This window comes from Cheilinus undulatus, linkage group 13 (assembly GCF_018320785.1).
Source record: "Cheilinus undulatus linkage group 13, ASM1832078v1, whole genome shotgun sequence".
In the NCBI taxonomy this organism is placed as follows: Eukaryota; Metazoa; Chordata; class Actinopteri; order Labriformes; family Labridae; genus Cheilinus; species Cheilinus undulatus.
Window position 1 is genome coordinate 47,457,498 of NC_054877.1, and position 26,329 is coordinate 47,483,826.

Consider the following 26,329-nt stretch of genomic DNA (forward strand, 5'->3'; position numbering starts at 1 on the left):
TTGTACTCCAACCTGATAATGTATTTAATTTAATATATACAGAGAGGAAATGTCTGAACAACTGTATCATGGCTAATGTAGTAACACATTCTCAGTCCTCTTGGTTTTGTGCGCTTCAGCTTTATGACACTGTTTTAAAACCCTAACACAGACTTCATCTTGGTTGTATTAACGGAAAAGGTTTTGTTCTGCTGTGACACAGGAGTAGTTCTGTCAAGTTTAAATCATAAATACCAACTGATTGGATTATTTTACAATCCATGATGGATCTTTTTTAATCGCCTCATTCTCTGGACCCAAGATAGCAACGCCACACGTCCTCTGACCCACACCGAGGTACCTGAAGGAACGACAAAAAGGACTGGTTTTAGACGCTGTGTAAGAATGAATGGGAGATTTGGACTTAATGTGGTAATTTGTTGGTTTTTCCTCCATTTCTCAGTTGTGTAAGGTTGGATAAAGCTTCTACCTTTCAGCCACATCCACCAGGTTTTTGTGAGTGACAGCAAAGAGGCGCTCTCTGTGATTCTGCTTCATTTCATCAGTGACTCCACTGAGGAAACGACCCATTCCTGCAACACAAACACAAAATTATCCCTGCTGCAGGTTCTTCTACTTCTATTATGTTGATATAAGTGACTTTTCCATAGTTATGGATTTATTTTTATCATTAGTGACACACTTCAGCACTACCTAGTCAAACCAGGCTCACAGGACATCAGCACGGGTCAAAGAGACCAGAAACCACAACTAGACACAAAAATAATAGTTCTATTAAAGAAATAAACGTGATAATTCTTAAAGGCTTTAGCAAAAAATAGCCATTTTTAAGTAATTAATTAAAAACCTATTCCACAGTCATCTTCAGCGATCAAAACATTTAAGAATTATGAACATACATTTCACTTTCAAGGGTATTCTTGCCATCATCTGCGGCAGTTTTTAACTAATTTCAGGGGAAGTAAAGTGATGATTTTGAATCAGGGGGGTCAAATTCAGTCACAGCAAAGAGCCGGATTTTGAATTTAGGTCCAACCAGAGGGCCTAGTGTCAACATTTAACCATAAACGGTCAAACTCATTCTCATCAGTGATGAATTATGGGTAGAAAAACTTAGCACTGATGATAAATGATTATGAAATTAAAAAAAATCAAAATGATGAGTTCAAAGGTCAAATAAATGATAAGTCAAAGTATTTTTTTTAAAAGGAAAATATCTAAGAAAGAGTCAAAATCCTGAGTTTAAAAGATCAGAATAAAAAAAATAAAATACATAATTCAGAGAAATTTTTAGGGTCAAAATAAATGCTAAAAAAAAAATACAATTTATAAATAAATTATATGTATATATATATATATATATAGTATATATATAAATTACACATTGAAAAGGTCAAAATATGAAATAAAATCCCCAAATGTTTTCAAAAGGCAAATATCTGAGATAAAAAGTTGAAATCATGAGTTTAAAAGGTCACAATATGAGATTGAATCATAAATTATGCGTTAAACGGTCATAATATGAGATAAAATCTTAAAATTGTAAGTCTAAATGTGAAAGTTCGGAGCTGAAGAAGTCAAAATATGACTTAAAATTCCAAGTAATGAGTTAAAATGGTCGAAAATGAATTACAATTTAAAATGGTGAATCTAAAATATCAAAATATGGGATCAAAAGTCAAAATAATGAATAGAAAAGATCAAATTATGAAAAAAAAGTCAAAATTATGTGTTTGAAAGGTAAATATCTGAGATAGAAAGTTGAAATCACGAGTTTCATAAGTCACACCTAAAAAATAAAACACATAATCAGAAGTTTTAAAATTCAAAATATGAGACTGAAAAAAATTACGAGTTTAAAGGTCAAAATACGAAATAAAATTCAAAACCGTAATTTTTAAAGGTCAAAATATGAGATAAAATCAAAAATCTTAAATTGTGAGTCTAAAAGTGAAAGTTAGGAACTAAAAAGTCCAAAATGTGAGAGGAAATTCAAAATAATGAGTTAAAATGGTCAAAAGATGAATTAAAATGTAAAACTGTGAATCTAAAAGGCCAAATATGAACTAAAAAAAATCAAACCATAAGTGAAAGTTGTAATTGTAAGATGCAAAATTGAAATTATGAAATTAAAATTAACTACTCTTCCCCCATTCCTGACTTTTTACGGTTTAACAAGAATATTTTAAATCATCAAGGTTTAGTCATGTCTTAATCTTTTATAGTAGAGTTAATCTGCAAACCTCTTTCCGGTGGGCTAGTTACAATAAAAATATGATATAATCTTATGGGTCGGGTATAAGTGTACCAGGGGCCAGATTTGGACCCCAGGCCTTGAGTTTGACACCTTGTTTTAAATGGTCAAACCAACAGTTAAAACCCCAACACAGGAAATTAGGAGGATTTTGACAAAAAGACAGCACCTCAGAGATAATTTTTTACAGTTAGCAAAATCATTCATAGGTCACCCCAATGTTTATATCCATCTAAGTTTGAATATAAGAACCTTTATTTATTAAGTATGGTGTCAAATGTTACTACTGGAAGGGTCCAAAGTTAATGAAGGTAAGTGAGGTAAGCAAAGTGATCCACTGTAACAGCAGCATGTTCTTAAGTCCTGACGTTTCTCACCTTTATCTGAGGGGGCCACAGGTGAGTCCACAGCTGAGAAGACGGACAGTTTGGCCTCATCGATGTCCTGCTGGGTGAACTGGCCTGACTTTGCCCAGTCAACCCCTCGACGAAACGCAGACAAGGTCTGCATCGAGTTTGGATCCCTTAGAGACGGAGGTGATATAAAAACAGAGTCAGTGTTCGCTGTTAGAGTCTGAGGACTTTATTTCTTTAAATGTAGACTCCTTTGGCTTTCATTTAGGGTTTTTTGCAAACTCTAAGCATGCTTTTGTGTGATTCACTCTTCCATCTAGCCACTCTGACATAAAGCTCAGATCAGTGGAGGGTGGGGTGACCACCACTCCGTTTACCTTTCTAAATCATGTACAATCAATTTAATCTACCACAGGACTCCAATCATGAAACATCTCAGCAGAGAGCCAGAGAAATGGGAGGAACCTGAGCTACATTTACAGGGATTCTGCAGAGGGTCTAAGAAACTCATGTCAATGTCATATTGCCTTTTTTATCCTTGATAAATCAGCAAAAAAAAACAACCTAGAACTCTGTGTTTACTTTGTCAGTAAGAGGTACTAAGTGTAGATTAATGAGAATAAAACAAATTTAACTGACTGTAACTCATAAAAGCTGCAGAGTAACAAAATGGATCAAAATGAAGGGGGTCTGACTGAACTTTAAACGATGATTTGATTGTCTCTGACTGATTATTCCAGCCACCTACCTGTATGAATAAAAGGAGAAAAGACCTCCTCCCATCCTGGCTCCGCCTCCATAGGCTCCTCCTTTCTCTCGAATCTCTCCATGAAGAAATTTAGCCGTCATCATCCTCGCCAAGATGCACAAACTAAAGAAGGAAAAACAGATGATGAGGCCAAAGATGTGATGAAGTCAGAAATGTGAAAGATATAAACAAAAAGAAATTAAAATCATTGATTAAGATAAATAAAAAAGTCTTTTATAAATGGAAACTCTTTTTAAGACATGGGAAAGCTGTGTTTGAGACATAAAATTAATTTTCAGTGTCAGGTGACATGTACAGGTGAGTACCTGGCGTAGTCCTGATGGGAGAAAGGTACTGTACGAATACTCTCACTGACGAAGTTCACGGGGAAAGGCATCTGGAAGAAAGTCTTCATCTGACACGGCTGGAAGTTCAGCTCCTGAAAGGAGACGTTAAAATATACAAAGCTTATGCAAGGAAGATCTTTTTCTTATTTTTTTGCCCATTTTTGACACTTCTTTCAGACCCTTTTTAACCTATTTTGGCCCCTTTTCACAATTTTTCGGCCATTTAAGCTACTTTTTGTAATTAAATACTACTTGTTTCCTATTTATTTGCCCATTTTTGCCACCCTTGACTGCTTTTTGCCCATTTTAGTCATTGTTCTCTTGTTTTTTTTGCCACTTTTGGACCATTTTGGTCTTTTTTCACCATTTTTTGCTCAAAAAAGCTACCTTTTGCAATTAAATACAACTTGATCTGTATTTTTTTTCCCTATTGTACCACTCTTGTCTGCTTTTTTCCCATTTTAGTCATTTTTTTTTAACCACCTTTTTGCCACTTGGTTCCTTTTCGCCATTTTTTCACTATTTTTTGCCCATCAAAGCAACCATTTGTAATTAAATACCATTTTTTCCTATTTTTTGCCCTATTTTGCCACTCTAGACTGCTTTTTTCCCCATTTTAGTCACTTTTCTCTCTTTTTTGGCCATTTTTTGCCACTTTTGGACTATTTTGCCACCTTTAACTTATTTTTATTGCTACTTACGGCCGTTTTGCCACTTTTCACCATTTCTTAGAAAGGGGAATTTATGGGGGAGGAATTTATTCAAAATCAGAAAAAAATCGAAGTTAATTCATTGCATCTCTAGAATCGTCTATTGTCCACTTTTAAAAGAAGTTCGTCTTTGCTTTGAAAGAGGTCGAATCTCTTTCAACCAAAACAAAGAAATGACAGATTTGACGGAAATACTTACAGAGATGAGTTTCCGACTCAGTCCTGAGTCGTCCGTCGGGTCTAGAGGCCTCTTAAAAAACAAAGCAAGAATATATGAAATCTTTATTTAACAGCAGATCTAACAACCAATGTTATCACAGCTATAATTCTCCAGTTTACTTTTTGATTCCTTACCTCGATAATATTCGTCCTGACTGGTTTTCTCTCCTTCCTGTTTTCAGAGACGTCCTTCATGAAACTCTCCAGCTGTGCTGCTGTGTCTGACATTTTCTGTGGCGTTGCATTGATCGCACACCTGCAGTAAAAAAGCATTTTTATTCAAGGTGTAAAAGTAGGATAAGTCGATAACGTGGACAGAGCTCTTTGATGCTGAACATTTCAATAAAAAGCAGCATATAAAAACAACAGAAAATACAGAAAAATGCTGATAATTTGGTCCCTGGATGTTCTAACACAGTGGTGTCAAACTCAAGGCCTGGTGGCCAAATCCGGCCCGTGGTACAGTTATACCCGGCCTGTCAGATCATATCATATTTTTATTATAACTGGCCCACCAGAAAGAGGTCTGCAGATTTACTCCAGTTAAAAAAATAAAAAGAAAACTTAACCTTGATGATTTAAAATATTCTTGTTGAGTCATAGAGAGTAAAGAACAAAATAAACAGATAAAAAATCAGGAATGTGGGAAAAGAAATTAATTCTAATTTCATATTTTTAATTTTGCATCTTACAATTGTGACTTTAACTTGTGATTTTGACTTTTTATTTAATATTTTGGCCTTTTAGATATACAATTTAAAATTTCAAGTCATATTTTGACAGTTAAGTCATTTAACTCATTATTTTGAATTTCATCTCACATTTTGACCTTCTTAGCTCCTAACTCACGTTTAGACTAACAATTTAACATTTTATCTCAAATTTTGACCTTTTAACTCATAATTTTTTCTCAGTCTAATATTTTGAATTTTAAAACAGATCATTATGTATTTTATTCTTTGAGTTTGAGTGATAAAACTTATGATTTCAACTCTCTATCTCATGAATTTGCCTTTCAAAAACTTAATTTTGACTTATTTCACATTTTGACCTTTTCAAGTCATATTTTGACTTTCGATCCCATATTTTAATATTTATGTATATCTCATATTCTGACCTTTTAAACTCATGATTTCTACTTTCTATCTTAGTCATTTGCCTTTTAATAACACAAATTTGACTTTTTACCTCATATTTTGACCTTTTGAATGTATAATTTTGACATTTGATCCCATAATTTGACCTCTTAGATTCACAATTTGCTAAATGACATTGCAACAATTTGAAATTTTAAGTCATATTTTGAGCATTTGAACTCATTATTTTGAATTTTATCTCACATTTTTACCTCTTCAGGTCCTAAATTTGACTTTTAGATTCACAATTTAAGATTTTATCTCATACTGACCCTTTAAATTCATGATTTTAAATTATAGCCTGTTATTTTGACCTTTTTACTCATAATAATTGTATTCAATATTAAGTAATGACCTTTAAACTCAGGATTTTGACTTTCTATCTCAGATATATGCCTTTTAAAAAAGTACTTTAACTTATTTCTTTTACATTTTAACTCATCATTTTGACTTTTTTCAATCTCATAATCATTTATCATCAGTGCTAAGTTTTTCTTCCCATAATTCATCACTGGTGAAAATGAGGTTGACAGTTTATGGTTGAATGCTGACCCTGGCAGACCCTCAAGTTGGACCTAAATCCAGAATCCGGTCCCTGCTGTGGTTGAGTCTGATACCCCTGTTATAACAGATAGGTCAACTGCTCCATCTGAAGTTGTAAGATGAGCCCACCTCATGTTGTCGGGGTTGAGAAGATGCTTTTTGATCCTGGCGAGTGTTCGGATGACTTGGCTGAGGTCGGACGTCTCAGCCACCCTCTTCATAAACTTCACCTGAAGTTCAAATAACAGCAAACTGTGTTACCAAGTTCTGATGGTAAAGGACAGAATATAAAACTGGTATCCCAATATTTATGGAAGCTGCCAGCCTGGAGACAGACACCTCGATGTTAATGAAAAGTATGAGGCTGCATTTTTATCTCTGCACCGTTAACATGAAGAGAAATATAATCATCAGTAATCATCAGTTCTGCTGCGTACCTGCTCCATCCCACCAAACGCCTCTGCAAGTTCTCCGGCAGGAGTCAGGTGACGGCATGCACGGGTCATAGCGTACATGTGACCTGAGTAAGCGATTCCATTGGCCAGTTCCTGTGCTGACATCATGACCAGCACTCTCAGGCGCTCCTCCTCGTCTAAATGAGGACTAAAAAAAAAATAAAAAAAATAAAAATAAAAATTAAAGAAAAGGCCAAATTTCCAGCCTCCTCAAGTTAACACAACAAATCAGTAACATATATTGTATGCTTTATTCTGCTTGTAAAAACCCAGTAAAAATGTACGAGAAGTCTCTTTAAGATGACGTACTTGTTGAAGATGTCGCTCCACAGCTGAAACATGTGAGGAAGATTTCTCTCCAGGCAGGATGAGGACAAAAGCACAGCCTGAAAAAGACAAAAGCAGCTCAGTCACATCAACAATGAATGCAAAATACTCCCACATCTTCAGGATGTATGAAAACAAACAAAGCATTGTGGGTAAATATTTGCCTGAATTTAAACATTATGAGGGGGTTATGCAAAAGTCCTGTAAAATGAGAGTAGATGCATCTAAGACTAATATCAGTGCCGCCTTGATGAATTTAGAGGAAACAGAAGAAGAAGTCTTTGAAATGGCAAAGACAAGGACCTCTGAGATTTAAAAAAGCAACATTAGAGAAAGAAATGTTTCATTTTTTCCCAAAGGTAAATAGTTGATCAAAAGAAAAGGAAGGTTTCTTGTTTATTTTGCATGTTTGTTAAGTACCTCATTTCAGGCAAAAACCCAACAAAGTCGTCACTGACCTGTTCGTACATGTCCAGCTGGGTGGAGTCAGGAATGACCTGTGTGGAGATGGACATACCCCCCGTCCTCAGCTCTTTCTGCTGGGCCTGCTGTCTGTAGTCCAGAGCTCCACAGCCCAACCTGATTATCAAATACAAACACGTTCATTCTAGTGAATGCAGTTTCGAAGTTGTTTCATATGCAAACAAAATCAATCATGTAGCTGTAACACTCTTATACACTCAGAAAATAAAAATATTTTCTTACAAGATGAAAAAATCCTCATTCTCATTCTAGTCCAGTATAGGCGTAAAGATGATCTTACTTGGTGATGACGCTGCAGAAAAGTGGGACATAAAGCCGAAGGTCCTCTGGCAGTGTATTTAGACTGCACATGGCTCTGAAGTAAACCAGGCCATTAGTGGGCTGTTCACAGTACTGGACCGGGACACCCACTGAGGAGATGAGGAAAGATCTTATACCAAACAGTCTAGACCAGTGTTACTCAACCCTGCTCAACCAAAGAGCCAAACTGTTGAAAAATGCCTTTACAAGAGCCACAATCTAAGTGGTAAAAAGTGGCATAAACAGCTTGAAGTAGCAATAACAATAAGTTAAGGGTGGCAAAGCAACACAAATGGGTGAGAAGGGGCGAAAATGGGGAAGAAAAAGGGGAAAGTGTCAGAAAGTAGCAAAAATAGGTGAGAAGTGACAAAAATGAGTTACAGATTGTAAAGAAATGGTCCAGAAGTTGCAAAAAAATGAGTGACAAGGACTAAAATTGGCAAAAAGCAGTCAAGAGTGGCAAAAACGGGCAAAAAAGGTAAAACGTAGCTTAAATGGGTGAAAAGAAATGGTGAAAAAGGCCAAAAACTGGATTAAAAAAGAGGAGGCAAAAATAGGCAAAAACTAGGAAAAAAGTGGTATTTAATGACTAAAGGTAGCTTAAATGGGGGGAAATGGGGAGGAAAAATGTTGAAGAAAGGCAAAAATGGGATAAAAGTGGCAAAAAATTGGTAAAAAGTTGCAAAAAAGGGTGAAAAATAGGCCAAAAGTAGGAAATATGTGGTATTTTATGGCAAAATGTAGGTAAAATGGGCAAAAATGGGATAAAAGTGGCTAAATCTGGGAAAAAGAAGTGGCAAAAAATGAGTTAAAAGTCACCAAAAAGTGGCAAAAATGGGCAAAATGTAGGAAAAAAGTGGTATTTAGTGGTGAAAGGTAGCTTAAATTGGCAAAAATGGGAAAAAAGTCGCAAAAAATTGGTAAAATATTGCAAAAAAAAAAAACAGCGTCAAAAATAGGCAAAAAAAAGGAAACAATAGGTATTTAATGGCAAAAAGTTAGCTCAAATGGGTGAAAGGTTGCAGAAAATGGTGAAAAAGGGGCAAAAAAATGTTTCCCTTTTTAAGATTTTCTTGGGGAATAATGTTTAAAATTAAGACATAAAAAAGAGCCACAAGTAATCTCAAAAGAGCCACATGTGGCCCAGAGCCACACGTTGAGTATCACTGGTCTAGACTGTCATGGTTATATTACGCTGCGATGGCTGTGTCCATACTGTATAACACAGTACCAGAGTGGATGTTCTGTTACCTGCAGTGCTGATCTGAACTGGAGTGACCGGTATCGTGGGCTCAATGTCGGACACTTTGAGAGCAGGTAAACAGGAGGCATCCTGGGTTTTACTCTGAGCTTCCAGCAGGTTCAGACCTTTCAGAAAAGAAAAATGACACTGTGATATCACGAGGATGCTTCAGATGGAAAATTCCTACAATACATTCAGCTACTCAAGCAAACTTATCGTGAAACTCTTGCTTCAAACTCATGGTTTGTGCTGTGACTTAAAACTGCTTTACCTCAACTCATCCTTATTTATCAGTGAAAACGGACTCAATATTTGGGGGAATTGCTTAACAGTACACATGTGTTGTTTGGCTCAGCCAATTCTCATAAATTCATGCAGGCAAGGACAAAAGAGTTTAACAAAACTACCGTAACGTTCATGATCTTTTCAAAGATTAAAAAAAAATGGAGAAAAAAAAAAAGATTTCCTACACTGAGCATGAAATAATTATTACCTTTTTCATAGATCTCCTTTTTATCACTCTCAGACAGAGCCTGGATCTTTCTCTGGAGCTTCTCCTCCTCGGCTTTGGCCTGTTTCTCTAAGTAGGACCCATCTGGGCTCATGGACAGGGTCAGTCTGTGGGTGTTCTCCTGCAATAGTGGTTCATAACGGGTCAGGGGGTTTGAAGAAGAAGAAGAAAAACACAAAATATCTACATAACTGTCTACTAGGGCTGGGCAATTAATCACAAAATAGATTAAATCGCGATACAGCCTGCCGCAATTTATAAATCACAAAAGTTGCAATATTTCTTTAACTTGAAATGTTTTAAAATACCTGTTTATACTTTTTTCTTGCAGCAGAGATTTTATGAACATTATGCAAACATTCAAGTCCTTGGTTTACCAACAAATGTAAATGTTTTTCTTAATCAAAACAAGATTGGCATAAAATTGATTATCTTTTTCAATACGGCAATTGATATCAAATTTGCAATATGAGCAAAAATAATTGCAATTAGATATTTGTTTTAGATCGTTTTGCCCTGGTATATTCTATCTAATATTGTTTAGGTTATAATAAAGAATAATGGAGCTCTTGTCTTCATTGAAAATATATACGGAATAATCAATGACAATGTAACATAAAATGAGGAGCCTAAAAATAATTGCATATGAAATCGCAATTGCAATTTTGGGGAAAAATATCGCAATTAGATTATTTTTGCAAATCCTTCAGACCTACTATCTACTAGGGCTGGGCAATTAATCGCAAATAAGTGTTACACATTTTTAATAATTATCATGTTAAATGAACCCTGTTTCTTCTTCCACAATCGACTTGAAACCTACATGGAGACACAAAAGCTTGTTTGAAAACCGACTGTCACAGTTTCACACACCTTAAAGTAGTGTTTGACTTTGTCCTGGAGGAAGCGAGGGTTTTCTTTCAGGGCTTTTTTGAACTTCGTAACGCTGTTGTTGATCTGCAGCAGCTCCACCGGGTCGCCATCGTGGTTCCATGATGATGCGATGTACTAAAAAAAGGAAAAAATTATATGCATGATTACAGACAGCGACAAAAAAATACATCAAAATTCATAAACTAGTATGGACAGAGACCAATATCTAGACTACTTCATATGCTATTCTTAGTAATATTCTGTATTTTTGGTGTTCATGGATTTAACAGCACCTCCATTAAAAAGAGAGAAATCAGCAAAAAGGAAATTTGACCTGATGGAATTTCTTTCAGTATAAGGAGCCTCAACTACCGTATGCTTTATTTTAGTATTTTTATTGGTGTTTCACTCTATAAATGTGAAAACTGATTAAATATAGCCTAAAGTAATTATAAACTCAGAGCTATCAGGCACAGTGGCCTTATTCGTATTTAGATTGGCTCTAATTTTGCTCTTCTTCTTATCATATTTGAAGTTCCAGTAGATTTTACAGCACCCAAAGAAAAACGGAAAAAACTGGGAAAACCCCTGCAGTCAAAGAAAAAGGAATACTAAACATGTTTACATTCTTTATTTGCACAAATATATTAGAAAAACAAAATTTTAGCATTAACAGCCAAGCTAACATCCTTCTCATGCTTACCTACTGTACCTCCTACATAGAGGTTGATGAACACAGGAAGTGTCCTTGGGTCCGCAGAAACAAATGAAGGTTAAATACACACAGCAGTGAACTCACCGAGGCCAGAGACAGGCCGAAGTTTGTTGACTGGTGCTTCATCTGGATCTCAATTTTATGCAGGAGAGCCTCGATTCTTTCCTCCTCAAAGCCAGATCTGCAAATGACAAGGATTAATGTATCTAACATGCTGAAAGACTTCTCTGGACATAAATATCTGGAGCTGATGGCTCATGAAAAAAAAGGCAAAACTTTTACATGTTTGCTATTTTATATTTTGCTTATTTATATTTGGTTGATTTGGAGGCAAAAAACACCTATAATGGCATTTGAGTAAAAAAAAAAAAGAAAAAAAAAAAGATTAAGACCTGAGAATTTTGAAGTGGCATGGATAGTGCCAAACTGGGCCAAATTGGGCCCTAATGGCAAATGAGGGGACTTCAACTGGATAATTTTTACTAAAAGCTCTCTTATTTTGTCCTGATAATCCTCTAGTGGCATGAAAGTTGAAACAAGTAATGTTAAATTGTGGTGCTTTGGCCGACTGGAGATTTCTGGACTTCAACTGCATTTTTTCTATGGGACATTTATGCTAAAATTAAAAAAAAAAAATTAGGCGAAAATGAAATTTTTCATTTATAATGTGTGTGCTAACTTTATTCACTCTGACCCAGTTACATATGTACACATATTTACACTTCTGAACAAATTTCACAAGTGCCCTCTTCATTATTGTACCTTGATCATTCATATAGACCTTGTAGTTACAGTTATACTCATTTAAAGATGGGCTGGAAATTTCAAGCAGTAGCCTAATATAAGAGCCACCCTTAAATTACCTTAAACTAGCAATTAGTCCAAAGAAGTAAAAGATGAAAGAATCTGGGCTTTGACGTAATGTTTTACTTTATTTTGGATTTTATGAATAAATTAAACCTTCATACCATCTCTTTTAATCCATTTAAACCAGAATAACGTAGCAGAGAGTGGGACTTACTCTATAATGTCATCGATGGTTTGGCTGATGATTTGCTTCACCCGCTCCGTGTCCTCCTCAGCCATGCCCTGCAGTCCTATGCTGAACGATGCCTCTTTGGTGCTGCCATCGTATCTGCAAAACACGACATCTAAACTCACTCTCATCAAGTCAATGAGAGCCAATGATGTTTTCAAGAAGCAGGTCACAGAAGAAACTAGAAAAGCTCTCGGAGAGCGCAGACCTCTGCCATTAGCCCTATCTCCCAATGGTGAAGAATCCTTTAAAAAAATCCTGGATCCAGACGGTGATCCAGACCACTCCCAAAATCTAATTCGCCAATTACTCCCTCCCAGGTGGGGTGGAAACACGGTGAGGCAGAGCATTGGCTACACTACGTGTGGACTGTCATGGCGGAAGCATTGCCTGCCGGTGCCAACAGATGCACTGACAGTCTCACCCATGGTCTCACCGGACGACTGAAAATCATGGTAGGGTGAATATTCCTCTATTCCTCCCAGCACTGTGAGTATTCTCGCTACAATTCGCTGTCTTTCTCTCTGTTACACTCCGACCCGTCTCCTCGAACGGGCGTGCGTCTTTCAAACTCTATAAACTCCAAAACTTTAAATAGAAACACACCCAAAAATGCTGCTGGGAATGAAGTTACTCATGTCCGCCATCTCCTGGTGTAAAGTAGTAACAACAGTAGAAAAGCACTCGGAGAGTGCAGACCTCCACCATTAGCCCTATCTACCAATAGTACAGAAACCTTTAAAAAATTCCTGGACACAGACAGTGATTTGGAGCACTCCCAAAAATCTAATCAGTTCTTCCTTTTGCCATTTATGACATTTCCTTAAAATTTCATCAAAATCTGTCCATACAGTTTTGAGTTATGTTGCTAACAAACTAACTAACATACTAACAAACCCTGCCGATCACATAACCTCCTAGGCGGAGGTAATGATCAATTTATTCGTCTTAATTCCACCTTAGAAAAGGACATCTGATGTTTGCATGATGAGAAATGAGAACTAGGAGGGAAGTGGCTATCGGATGCTGAGGTCACTGTTAAGCTCTTCTGAGGTGTCTGGGACTAAAGGCTAAGAGGGGTTTCCACTTCACAACTCCGGTGAGGGGCTGGCCTTTAACTGTCCATTGGTCTGCTTGGTTAACTTGTGTGTGTGAGTGAGTGTGTGTGTGTGTGTTTGTGTGGGGGGGTGCAATCACTGGGTTAAAAGATTTCTTTATTCTTCTGAATTTTCCCTGAGAATATAGGAATTAACTGGCTAAATAAAAAACTTTAATTGTGTGCACCAACAATAACAATTTTTGCAAAATAGAGGTGATTTATAAATGGTGTCATCTTATTCTTTGTCAAGCAGAAAGCTGCAGGATTGATCAGAAAGCATCCCTGCAGAGAACTAGCAGTGGTTAATAATGCATCTATATTCAAAACGTCCTTGAATTAAAGCCAATTATTTTGAGGACTTTTCCATACTCATATCAATGCAGAATAAGAGAAAACGTTGACTAAATGCCTGCTCAAAAACTAAAAAAAACCTGCTATTGTTGATTAAAATCGTCATTTTTAGTATTCTTTGCAATCCCATATCTGTCTGTTTAATCTTAGATCAGCCTTTAACTGATCCACACTCAGCTTAAGAAATGTTTTCTGGTGTCTTAAAGCCTTCGTACTCACCCTACAACAGAGGAGAAGTCGGTCCCTATCTTGGGTTCGATGAGAGATTTATAAAAAGGAGCGTTTGGTCCAGAGATCATTAAAGACGACAGCAGGCTGAGAGTGAATCCTTCAAATGTGTCAGTGATACTGCAGAGGAATACAGAAAGAGGCTTTAATTGTTGCTTAATAAAATGACAGGTGCAAATCTCTCCTTTAATAATATAAATGACTGAATGGCTCCTTGATGCACTGAGGAAATAGAGAGAAATGATGGGATCTTACTCTCCCAGTAGGTAGCTCATGCACAGTGTGTTCTGCCGGGCTGGATCTGGAGCCAGAGCATCAGGACTGCAGGTCACATGATCCTCTCTCTGTAGAAATCACAATATGTCCAGTAGGTTTAGAATGACTGGTCAATGCATTTAAAATTCATGAGACAGAGAACTAAAAGCATGCTTGTGAGCTAGTCCAGTGGTCCTCAAACCTTTGTTGCCCTAGGCACACCTAAGGTTAAGCCAAAATTTCAAGGCACACCATATTTATATTGAATACAAAATAGACATTTTAATTGAGGTAAAGGCTGTCCATGGGGCGGGGGGCTTTCTGGGGCCCAGCAAACCTGGGGATTATGAAGGTCAGCAAAATCATGTCCATTGTTTAGTTGAGCTGGCAAAAATGGGTTTAAATAAGAAAACTGACTTAAAACACTGGTTAAAATGGCAAAAATATGACAAAACAGGTTCATAGTGACAAAAGGGTGGCAAATATTGGGTACAAGTGCCGAGAATGTGGCAAAAAGGGTTGAAAGTGCCAAAAAGGGAGTGTAAATGGGTTGAAAGTGGCAAAAAGGGAGTGTAAATGGGTTGAAAGTGTCAAAAAGGGGGCATGAATGTGTTAAAAGTGGCAAAAAGGGGGCGTAAATGGGTTAAAAGTGGCAAAAAGGGGGTGTAAATGGGCTGAAAAGTGGCAAAAAGGGTTAAAAGTGGCTAAAAGGTAGCAAAATTAGGTTAAAAGTTGCAAACAGGTTGTAAAAATGGGTTAAAAGTGGCAAAAAGATGGCAACATGGTTACAATACCTGTCATAAGGCTGATGTGCCATGCAACACCATTTGAGAACCACTGAGTTAGTCTATCCACTTAAATGTCAAACAGCCATTTACATTTGAAGGTTACTGAAAAACGTCTGATATGCAAACATACAGGGCTGCTCCAGTGGGGCTGGGACGGGACCTCCGTGTTCGGGTCAATACGTTGAAACTTGGACAGAGCTTCTTCTTCAATCTGCTTCAGATGCTGCTCCAAAGGCAGATCGCCATACGTGAAGAACCTGTGGAAAATGTAAAAGACGCTCTCAACGGTATGTCTGTGTCTTGGCAGCTTGAGATTTGGCGAGCTACACTCCTGTAATAATTCTGGTTCTTGTTCTGTCTTAAAGAACTAAACTAGGCTGCATTATTGTAGAACAGGAAAACATTTTAAGAAGCCAAAATTCAAGAATTGAAGTCTTTTGCTCTACCGTCTCTTATGTTCTGATTTTTAAAATTGTACTCAAATCATTTGACAATCATTCCTTAATCTGCAGAGTTTTCCCAGAATGCCCTTGGGCATTCCACTTTCACACCATGAGTAAAGTTTCCCTCTCAGTTAGTTAAGTCCCACCTGTGAGGAGAAACTTCAGCATAGCAATGATGATGTACTGAACTCTGAGGAAGAGCAGTTTCTGGGTCAAAGAGCCCCCTTCAGTCGTTGTCGGTTGTATTTAATTAGCTTACTGAGGCTGGTGTGATTGTTTACAGTTAAAAGACATAAGGAAAAATCACAGTGGATGAGACATATAAACTATAAATTCTAGCTCGAGTCCTAATCAAAGAAAAAATATTTACACTTCTTAAAGTTAACTTGTTTGGTTTTACAGTGTACCTGGCATTGCTGGGGTGGTAATGTGTGGCGTGGAATTGCTTGAGTTGCTCCCAGGTGAGGTCAGGGATGGCTAGAGGTTCTCCTCCTGACACCACAGAGTAGGTATGATCCGGATACAGCTTATTCTGGAGGTGCTGGGCGTACACACGCTCGTTGTCCGACTGTAATAAATCACAAAAGCACATATATAGACTAATTTTAGTTTAAATTGCTGTAAACTTTACTACCTTTGTTTATCTTGAAAAAATATCATTTTTATAATGTAACAAGGACATTAAATATACACGGGAACTGCAGCTTTTTAAGACCGAGAACTTAGCACAAGTACCATAAAACCTGGAACACAAGTCTATGTTTTGGAGTAAAGGTAGAAGCAAAGGTGAGAAAGGCTTAGACCCCATTTTGACATCATGATTTCCATTTCATTTAGCAAAATCTACAACATTCAGTTTCCGTGAAGCATTGTCACTCTTTTAGCATGGTCTCTTTCCCCCTTATGGAGAGCTTTTACAAGCATTAATGTGGTAGTTGAGCTCTCAGCATGCAGTGATTGTTCTGAGACAGCCCAGGGGTCAGTCTGCCCTCCTTTACCTGCCACTTATCTTAAACTGAGGAGTCTTTCAGTCAAACCAGCCCACGATTAAATTTTTTAATTGATGGTATACGCTGTGTTTTCTTTATACAAAGCAGGGGTGTCCAAACTTTTTCCACTGGGGGCCACATACAGAAATGTACAAGGATGGTGGGGCCACTTTCATTTACCTCACCTTGATCTTAAAGTAAGTAAAACCAATCTAATGTGGGTTAAGATAAGCTCAATGATTGCTGAAATGGCAAGTTGATGGCTGACAAGCCAAAAAGCCAATCATTTTTAAGGATTTTGGGGAGGCCAATCAGATTTCAGGTGGCCCTGGTCAGCTCTGACTACCACTGGCTCTGCCCCTGAAACATCACTGGTGCTGCTATTTGTTGCTGTAATCCCTTAAGACGTTATAAATCAAGATATTCTTATTATTTTGGTTGCCAGTATGTTGACTATTTGTAGTCTTGTCTCAATAGAGTTCTTAAAAAAACAGAATAAAAACTTGTCGTCAAAATGTTTGTATACAGCAGTGATACTTTGTGGCTCTTTTATGTCTTAATTTAAAATATTATTCCCCCAGAAAACCTTAAAACAGAGAAAATTTGACCTCAGAAATTATCAATTGCAAGTCACATTAATACGTTTGTTTCTCACGCTTATACAATAGGCTCTAATTGTCAAACTTGATTTTTTTCTGTTTTCCATTGCCCTTATTTGCACTTTGCCACTTTCAATCAGTATTTGCTGCTTTAAGCCTACTTGTGCCACTTCTTTAGCAAAAAGGTGGCATAAATGGGTTACAAGTGGCATAAAGGTGGCAAAATAAGTTAAAAGAGGCAAAGGGGGGGCATAAATGGGTTAAAAGTAGCAAAAAGGGGGCATAGATGGGTTGAAAAGGGGCAAAAAGGAGGCATAAATGGGTTAAAGGTAGCAAAAAGGGGGCATAGATGGGTTAAGAGTAGCAAAAAGGGGGCATAGATGGGTTAAAAGTGGCAAAAAGGGGGCAAAGTGAGTTAAATATGGCAAAAAGGAGGCATAGATGGGTTAAAAGAAGCAAAAAGTTGGCAAAATTAGTTAAAAGGGGCAAAAAGGGGGCATAGATGGGTTAAAGTGGCAAAAAGGGGGTATAAATGGGTTAAAAGTAGCAAAAAGGGGGCAAAATGAGTTAAAAGAGGCAAAAAGGGGGCATAGATGGGTTAAAGTGGCAAAAAGGGTATATAAATGGGTTAAAAGTAGCAAAAAGGGGGCAAAGTGAGTTAAATATGGCAAAAAGGAGGCATAAATGGGTTAAAAGTAGCAAAAAGGTGGCAAAATGAGTTAAAAGAGGGAAAAAGGGGGTATAAACGGGTTAAAAGTAGGAAAAAGGGGGCAAAGTGAGTTAAATATGGCAAAAAGGGGGCATGAATATGTTGAAAATAGCAAAAAGGGGGCATAGATGGGTTAAAAGTGGCAAAAATTTTTTTGTTACTTCTCACTTATTTCTGGCACTTTTTATCCCCATTTTGTCACTTTTCACCCAGTTTTTACCGTTTTACACCTATTTACCCCTTTATCACCCATTTTTGCCACTTTCTGACCTTTTTGCCAGCTTTAACTCATTTTTATTGCCACTTTAACACATTTTTCACCACTGTTCACCCCTTACATTGTGGCACTTGCAATGTTATTTTTCAAAAGTTTGGCTCTTTGGTTGAGCAGGGTTGAGTATCACTGGTTACAGTGTTAGTACGGTAGCACTGCCTTGTGCTGAAACTAATACAGTCTAGCACAAGCGTCATGCTCTGCTGAGGGCCATATGTCATTACATTTAGAGAATTTTTGGGGGTCAATCAAAAATGGGCCGTAGTTTGGGCACCCCTGATATAAAGGATTATTATTGTATAACAAGAGAAAAGGCAGGTAGAAAGTGGTGCCAACCCTCGCTGGTCAGGTTTGTGTTGTTATATTGGTTGCGTCAGTTCATAAGCCGCACATTAGGGTACTGACCGATGACAAGTACAAATACAAATGCTTAAAAATACAACTACAGTTCCAACATTAGTGCTGTTTGCATCAAGTACTCCTTAAACCTGCTTGTGGAAATTCAATCATGCACAGTTTGCAGTCTGCTCTATTTTTGACGTCCTCATTGAACTAAAATTTCGCCAAACTGCAAACACAGCTCGACTTCCTGCTTATAAAATGAAATCCTAACACCATACTGTAAAATGATCCCCAGTGCAGAATCTGCAATGCTTTATGATAAATGCCTTAAATATTGATACATGAATGGGTATCAGTGCATCCCTATTAAATGTGATCAACACAATTAATAACCAAGAAAAAGAACATTTGTGCAAAAAATGCGTTATCACAAACCAAAAAGTACCATCCAAACAGAATGTTTTAGGTGCTTTAAAGCAGTGCTTCTCAACCTTTTCAGCCCACGACCCCCAAAATAAAGGTACCAGAGGCCGGGGACCCCCACTTTACCTGAAGGTGGTTGAACAGCCATGAACATTCAAGAATAATGTGCAGACAAGGCCGCCCATAAGAGGGGAAAATGGGAGAGCTTTCTGGGTCTGTAAAATTAAGCTGCTTAACCTGAAAAATAACCACTCGTATCAAAGAAATGAAATTCATTTTAATTCATCTGTGTAGTAAGTTGCCCTCTTAAAAATGTAAATCCTTTTGTGAAAAACAGAAATAAAATACCTAAAAAATAGCAAAAATGGGTTAATAATGGCAAAAAAAAAAAAAAAAATGGCGAGAGGGGTGGTGAAATTGGATTTTAAAAGTAGCAGAAATTAGTTAGAAATGCCAAAAAAATTATATTAAAGTGGCAAAAAATAACCAAAAAATGGCAAATATGGGTTAAAGGTGCATATTAGGTGGTAAAAGGTGTTTAAAAAAATGGCTGAAATGGTGTTAAAGTGGCCAACAATAGGTAGAAACTTGTGAAATGGGATGAAAATAGATATAAATTGGCAAAAAAGGGTTAGCTGAGGCAGAAATGGGTTAAACTGGCAAAAATGGGCATATGAAATTGTGAAATGGGGCGTAAAAAGTGGTAAAGAAGGGTTAATATGGGCAATAATAGGTCAACAGAGCCAACAAAAGTATGGAAAGATTTGGTTTAGAAGTGGCAAAACAGGCAGAAAGAACATGGTGGAAAAGGTTTCAAATTGACAAAAATGGGTTTTAAGGGGCAAAAATGTGTTAAAAAGTGGCAAAATTGGTGTGAAAAAGTGATGAAAACTGTTTAAAATTTGGTGTAAAGTGGCTACAGTGTAATTTCAAAAATAGCCTTAGTTTTTTCAAGTCATCTGGAGACCTCATCTCAGTGTCTCGTGACCCCCAATGGGGTCCCAACCCCAAAATTGAGAACCCCTGCTTTGAGGTGTAAGAATATATAAAAAAAAACCATATCTATTTTCAATAATTGAAAAAAATCTCTACAAATGAAACAGAAAACTTACAAACGCTCCCTTCATTTCATTGAAGACCACTCCTTTAAACACCAGAGGAGAGTTTGGATCTGTGGGGTTTTCATTCTCTAGCCTCCAGCCCTCCTGCCTGCAGAATAAGTACAGAATCAAACCGGTTAACACTGACCTTATCATGGGCTGTTGCAGAAAAAGGACATGATGTAATGTTGGTCTGTTTAAGGCCACGCTGGACGAGCCAGTCGAGTACCTTTAACAAACGTAACACTGCAGAAACAGGACTTACCAGAAATCCTGCTCCCGTAAACAAGGGAAGAAAACTGCATCGAGGTAGACTGAGAGGAGATTCTGGAAATCTTTTCCATTTTGGGTTGAGAACGGATACATGGTGTAGTCGCTGGCTGTTTACAAGGAGGCAAGTACACAAAGAATCCATGAAAAAAGCTCAGCAACCAATCAGACACTGTTACTGATGCTAAATCTATGGACAACTATCTTTTCATCTAACTTCATCAAGTATTCTGAGGATGTTCTGCCCTCTCACTCGCAGTACTTAACCCGCTAAGATAAAGCTGAAACTCCTGCAAAAAGCTGTAAAACTCTGACACACTAGATCCTTGTTCAAGATAATTAATCTGATCATTTCAGGTCCTTTTTGTACCTGTAAAAGCGTTCATGAAGGTAGATAGAGACCTGTTCAGCATCTTAAAGAAAGGGTCTCTGCAGGGGTACTTCTCAGATCCACACAGCACCGTGTGCTCCAGGATGTGTGGGACCCCCGTGCTGTCCATAGGGGTCGTTCTGAACTGGACACTGGAATACACAAACAAACGGACTTGGAATTCGACGTTCAAGTAATTTCTGATTAACCAAGCCCTATTTGGATATTTTTATCGAGTTAAAGCTGCTGTCAAACAAGGAAGTAGCATGATTCAAACCCCTTAAACTGACCTAAAGAGGTTATTAGAGTCATCTCTGGCTGCATGGAGGTACTGGGCACCAGTTTTGTCGTGGGTCAACTTTACTGCGGTCAGGAACAAGTCAGGGACTGCAACAACCTGAAAAAATGAGAATTAATAATCAAATCCAGCAGCTGTTTTAGAAAACTGAAGACTGACGAATGCTCAAGGTCTTTGCCACTAGTATGAGGCACAAATCAGCCAACAACCCCGTACTAAAATATGCACAGCAGGCAGAGTGAAATACTTCGGTCATGATTCTGTTACAACAGTTCTTGGTCAGCTGCATCAAGAATGTTAGAGTTAAAATGAAAGTGTACCATTATACCCACCTCTTTGACTATGAAGCCGTGGATTTTCTGTCCTGGTTGGTACTGAGAGGCTCTCTCTACTGCTGAGGTACTCTTTAAACGCCATGTACTCTGATGTCCGTTAAAACTGAAGAGCAAAAACATTTTTGAATGTTTGAGTTGTGACTTTCTTCTGCTTATTTTTTAAGTCATGAACCAGTACCCTTACAAGCTGTGATTGCATAATATAACATTGTTATGGTAGATGTTGCTTCTCTTTTAATCAGTCTCCATTTCTCTTTCTGCAAGCCCAGCAAAGTCACAGCAGATGTCTGTCCACAAACTTAATGCTTGACCTTAAACACTGAAAAATGATGTTATATTTGTAACTGCTGCCCATGTGCATGACTGTAGACACACTATATCAGGGGTGTCAAACTCAATCACAGCAGGGGCCGGATTCTGAATTTGGGTCTAACCTATTTAACCATTGAGTGTCAATCTAAATGATTTTTACATTAAAAGTTCAACATGATAAGTTTAAACTCAAAATATGAGATAAAAAGTCAAATGTATAAGTTTAAAAGTAAAAACATGACATTTAAAGCCAAAATAATGTTTTTAAAAGGCAAAAAAAGAGATAAGAGCTGAAATCATGAGTTTTAAAGGCCAAAATATGACATAAAATTTCAGATTCATAAGTTTTAAAAGTCAAAATATAAAATAAAATTCAAAATCACAAGTTTTAAAGGTAAAAAGAGAGATAAAATTTGAAATGGTCAGCAAAACTGAGAAAAATTCAAAATCATAATATTTATCAATCAAAATATGAGATAAACATGGGTATTGTGAGTTTAAAATGTCAAAATATGAGATTCAATTTCAAAATCATGAGTTTTAAAAGTCAGAAATCAAATTTAAATTGAAAGTCATGAGTTTTAAAGGTAAAAAAAATAGATAAAAGGCAAAGTTAGGAGTTGAAAAAGGTCAAAACATGAGATAAAAGTCAAAATTATGACTTTAAAAGGTCAAAATAGGATTTAAAATTTGAAATTATGAATCTAAAGGTAAAAATTTGAAATAAAAGTAAAAGTTATGAGATGTCTAGGTAAAAAAATGAAATAACAGTCAAAACCATAATTTTTAGTCATAACTGTGAGATACAAAATTGAAAATATGGTGAAAACACTAATTTCTCCTACTTTCCTGACTTTTTATCAAATTATTTTCACTGTTTACTTTTTCTAATTTGATGACTTAACAAGGGAGGTTTCCTACTATAGGGCAGGGCCGTTTCCTGCTGTATGCAGACTATGAAAATGCACAGGGCCTCACAAGCCAATAGGGGGCACCAAAGCTAAATGTTCAGCCTCATCTGAGGAGAATTAAGATTACCTGTCTTTATCTCCAACTGTATACGCTTAAAAATAAAAGTAGGATATCAGAATAAAATAAGACGCAATGATAAGCTGTTGCCAGCGTTTTTGAGGCAAAGTTAAGTCAAACTTGTTGAACTCCACTGTCATGCAGGGAGTGAGGATCACCAACAGGTAGGATGGGAATGACTGGGTCAGTTTATTTTGTCAGATCCATTTCTTATTTGAAACCAAAAAAATGTCTGCTTTCTTGTTAATTCAATTCACAAAATTAGTTTATTTGTCTTCAGCTAGCCTTGGATGAATGCTAGTTAGTGACATTTTTTGTGTTCTTGCTTTAAAGTAAACAGTTTTTAAAAATATGTTTTATTATTGACATATAGAAGATTTTTGTTTTCCTTGTTATTTTGCATGAGCAGCTCAGCTGAAGATGTTTCATTTTAAAAGGAGAGGTTATCATGAATATCATGCATGCATGCATCATTGACATGTTTGTGGATCACCTACTGCAGGGGTGTCAAACTCAAGGCCCGGGGGCCAAATCTGGCCCGAGGAACGATTATATCCGGCCCGCAAGATCATATCATATTTGTATTATAACTGGCCCACCACTTTGAGGTCTGCAGATTTCCTTCAGTATAAAAATGTAAAACTTCAACTTGATTATTTAAAATATCCTGGTTAAGATATAAAAACTTAAAAAAGTCAAGAGTAAGAAAGATTTCCTAAAAAGTCAGGAATGTGGGGAAAGAATTTAATTTGTGTTTTTATTTAATATTTTCAATTTTGCACCTCAAGATTAAGACTCAAACTTATGATTTTGACTTTTCATTTCATACTTTGACCATTTCAACTCAGAATTTGGCTTTTATATGTCACATTTTTATCTTTTAGATTCCCAGTTTTAAATTTTAGGTCATATTTCGACCTTCTCAACTTCTTACTTTGGCTTTTTAGACTCCCAATTTTAAATCTAAGTCAAATTTTTAACTTTTTAAGATATCAATTTTAATTCTAGCTCATATTTTGATATTTTCAGCTCCTATTTTTTGGCTTTTTAATCCCATATTTTGAACTATAAGACTCACAATTTAAAATTTTAGGTAATATCTTGACTTTTAAACTCATGTTTTCAAATTTGATCTCATACTTTGACCTTTCGAACTTATGATTTTAACATTTCTCGTTGTATATTTGCTCTTTTAAAACATTATTTTCTATTTCTAATATTGTGTTCTGATCTTTTGAACTAAGAAACTCGAATTTTATTTCAGATTTGAGCCTTTAAACTTATCATTTTAACTTTTTTGAATCTCCAAATGATCTATCATCAGTTCTGTTTGTATTTTTTCACATTTTTATTACTGGTGAAAATGAGGTTGACAGTTTATGGTTGAATGCTGTGACCTAGTTTGACCCCCCTGATCTATTAGGAATCTCCATCGTAGTTTGGCATACTAGGGGCCCCCACACAGCTAGAGACGGCCCTGGTGCCTGGCCTCATGAATGCTCTACAGAATGAATGGACACAAATTCCCACAGAAACAGAGACGTGCAGCTTATGAAGCTGTTACAGATGTAAAGCACATTGTGAAGCCCTGTGTAGTTAGTAGAGTGTGACTTACGTGGAAGGAAACATTAGAAAAACATGTTTTCCTCTGATTGGCTGCATCGGCTGTTACACATTTACACGCAGTGACAGTCAGAGCACCCTATCACAGCCAGTTTTGGGTCTTTTTGTGTCTAATTTGTCAAAAATAGCCGCGTTGATGTAATTTAAAGTCTCAGACTAGTTGAAGTGGGCAGATTAGATCACAGTGTACACACAGACTGATTTGTACCGTTAGATAACTTACCTCACATATCGAAGTTTCTGGAGCAGCGCCTTCGTTTGTCGAAACATGATTCTGTCAGTGGCTGAATAATTTAACAATGATCTATCCAGGTGTGTTCGGCAGTACAAACAAGCAACTTTAATCAAATTCTCTCAGTAAATCCTAATTTTTTAAATCCAGCATCCCAGAATCCGTGTCCTCTCATGCTGTCTGAGTCTGTTGACACGTTGGGTCAGTTGCGTACGTCAAAATCGCTGCGACAACTGCGCCAATAGCAGATCTGACAGCCGTTTTCTGCGCAGCTATACCGATCCTAGTGCAGTTAAACTCTACGAGCAGGAGAAGCGCAACTTTTGACACCCACAAGCTAAACCCCCCACTTCGAAACATGCTTGTTTCTGATTCGTGGAAGACAGAAGAAGACCGGATATGATTGGTTTACGTCATTTCAACGAGGTTACCAAACCGTGACTCGTACGAATAGTATGGGTCATTTTTGAAGGACAATAAAATTTAGATATGATGTCTTAAACTACCGAAGTACATTCTCCATCGAAACGTGACATTTATCGCCATTTTTACAAGCTATCTATGTTACATTAACGTTACATTTTACCAAGTTTAATGTAATGGGATGTTTCGTCCAGCAGATGTCGCTAAAAGACCGTGTTTTCATAGATGTATTTTTCTGAACTCAAGTTCAAATCATCATAAAAGGGCTAGATTAGTAGAGTTAGAGTTCATACTGCAGTTAGTAAAGTCTCCTTTTTCCAGACAATTGTTAAACCACAATTTAACAAGTCTTAATGATTCTCAAAACTATGCTTTAGTATTTCTTAGGAAAGCAAGTAGAATCATAAACATATTTCAAAGTAGCAAACATTATATTTCCTAAGATTTTCACAAGTTTATGTCGGTAAAAACTATCATGACAGGCTTTGGTATTGGGGGCATAACTCTGTTGCCTCCAACTGAAACAAAATGTAGTTTTTAACAAGGCTTAGAAAACATCTAATCACCCCAGTTTAAATTCCTTACATCAGTTTCTCTTGACCTTAATGGTAAATTGTCTCAAGCTTGTTCAGGCCTGCCCACAGATTTGTCTGGGCCCATGATAAACCCAGAGGATTGGCCCGGCCAAAGTTGTGATTTATTGACAGCATCAGTGTGTGTGTGTTGGATCAATACTGGTGATAGTTTTGGTGCTATGCAGCAATTTTGCACACTTTTTTTCCGCCTGTTTTGTTCTTTTCACCCATTTTTGCCACGTTTGAATCCTATTTCACCACCCTCTCTACCCATTTTGCCTCTTTAAATCTTTTTTTTTCACCTACAACACTGTTTCTGCCCATTTTTCCAATTCTAACACGATTTTAATGCACTTTTGCCCACTGTTGCCTCTGTTTGCTCTTCAGCTGTCTGGGTTATAATGGGGTCTTTTTCTTAAAACAGTGTTTTGTTGCCTTTGGTTAGGTTATTTTGTGTCTGGGTTTTTATGCTTTGTTGTTTTAAATGTTCTGCAGGTAAAAACTATCAGTTATTATCTTACTATGAACATTTATGACTTATTAAGATGAGATAAGAGACTTATTGCTCTGTAAGGACTAATAATAGAGTCAAAAACATGCCACACATGTCTGCAAAACAAAGTCTGTCTTTTTTACACTTTTATTCCAACCTTCTTTATTATTCCTGAAGAATGAAGGAATATAGAATCTTAAATGAGTCTGTAGACATCCATCAGGCGACTCTTCCCAGCTGATAATTCAGCATTGTGCATGCTGTAGTCAGACTCACGATGCCATTATCAGATGTCTGCACAGTTAAGTTAAATGGACCTTTTCAGACGTCGTTCCATCACTGTGACTGTTGTGTTGCATGTCAGCCTGACATTAAAACTTTTTAACTTCACAGTTACGACACAGCTCGACTGCAGGAGATGGTTCTCCTGTTGAGTCATTTAAAGTATCAAATAGGTGAGGAATAAAATCATTCAACTCAAAATGAGTTGCTGAAAAGTTATTGCATTTCTTTTTT

The 26,329-nt window shown here is 36.9% G+C and overlaps 1 protein-coding gene across 1 annotated transcript; it reads right to left on the bottom strand.

The window, feature by feature from the left end:
- pitrm1 (pitrilysin metallopeptidase 1) lies at positions 1-24,527 on the bottom strand. The gene is made up of 27 exons (XM_041802289.1): positions 24,314-24,527; positions 21,124-21,229; positions 20,784-20,890; positions 20,494-20,645; positions 20,119-20,233; positions 19,866-19,962; positions 15,825-15,985; positions 15,105-15,231; positions 14,187-14,275; positions 13,923-14,051; positions 12,239-12,352; positions 11,302-11,398; positions 10,503-10,637; positions 9,612-9,750; positions 9,127-9,243; positions 7,856-7,985; positions 7,551-7,671; positions 7,075-7,151; positions 6,748-6,913; positions 6,440-6,540; positions 4,767-4,887; positions 4,612-4,662; positions 3,682-3,794; positions 3,356-3,478; positions 2,632-2,777; positions 470-572; positions 1-340 (listed from the first exon to the last, which is right to left on the bottom strand). The coding sequence occupies exons 1-27, from the start codon at positions 24,358-24,360 to the stop codon at positions 247-249; spliced, it is 3,078 nt and encodes a 1,025-aa protein (XP_041658223.1). The 5' UTR covers positions 24,361-24,527; the 3' UTR covers positions 1-246.
- Positions 24,528-26,329: the final 1,802 nt, after the last annotated feature.

Excerpts from the sequence above, each read along its gene's own strand:
- pitrm1 (XM_041802289.1), bottom strand. The coding sequence starts at position 24,360 with ATGTTTCGACAAACGAAGGCGCTGCTCCAGAAACTTCGATATGTGAG. Across the intron at positions 21,230-24,313 it reads CAGAAACTTCGATATGTGAG|TTTTAACGGACATCAGAGTA; the intron begins GTAAGTTATCTA and ends TTTGCTCTTCAG. Across the intron at positions 14,276-15,104 it reads AGCCCCACTGGAGCAGCCCT|AGAGAGGATCATGTGACCTG; the intron begins GTATGTTTGCAT and ends TGATTTCTACAG.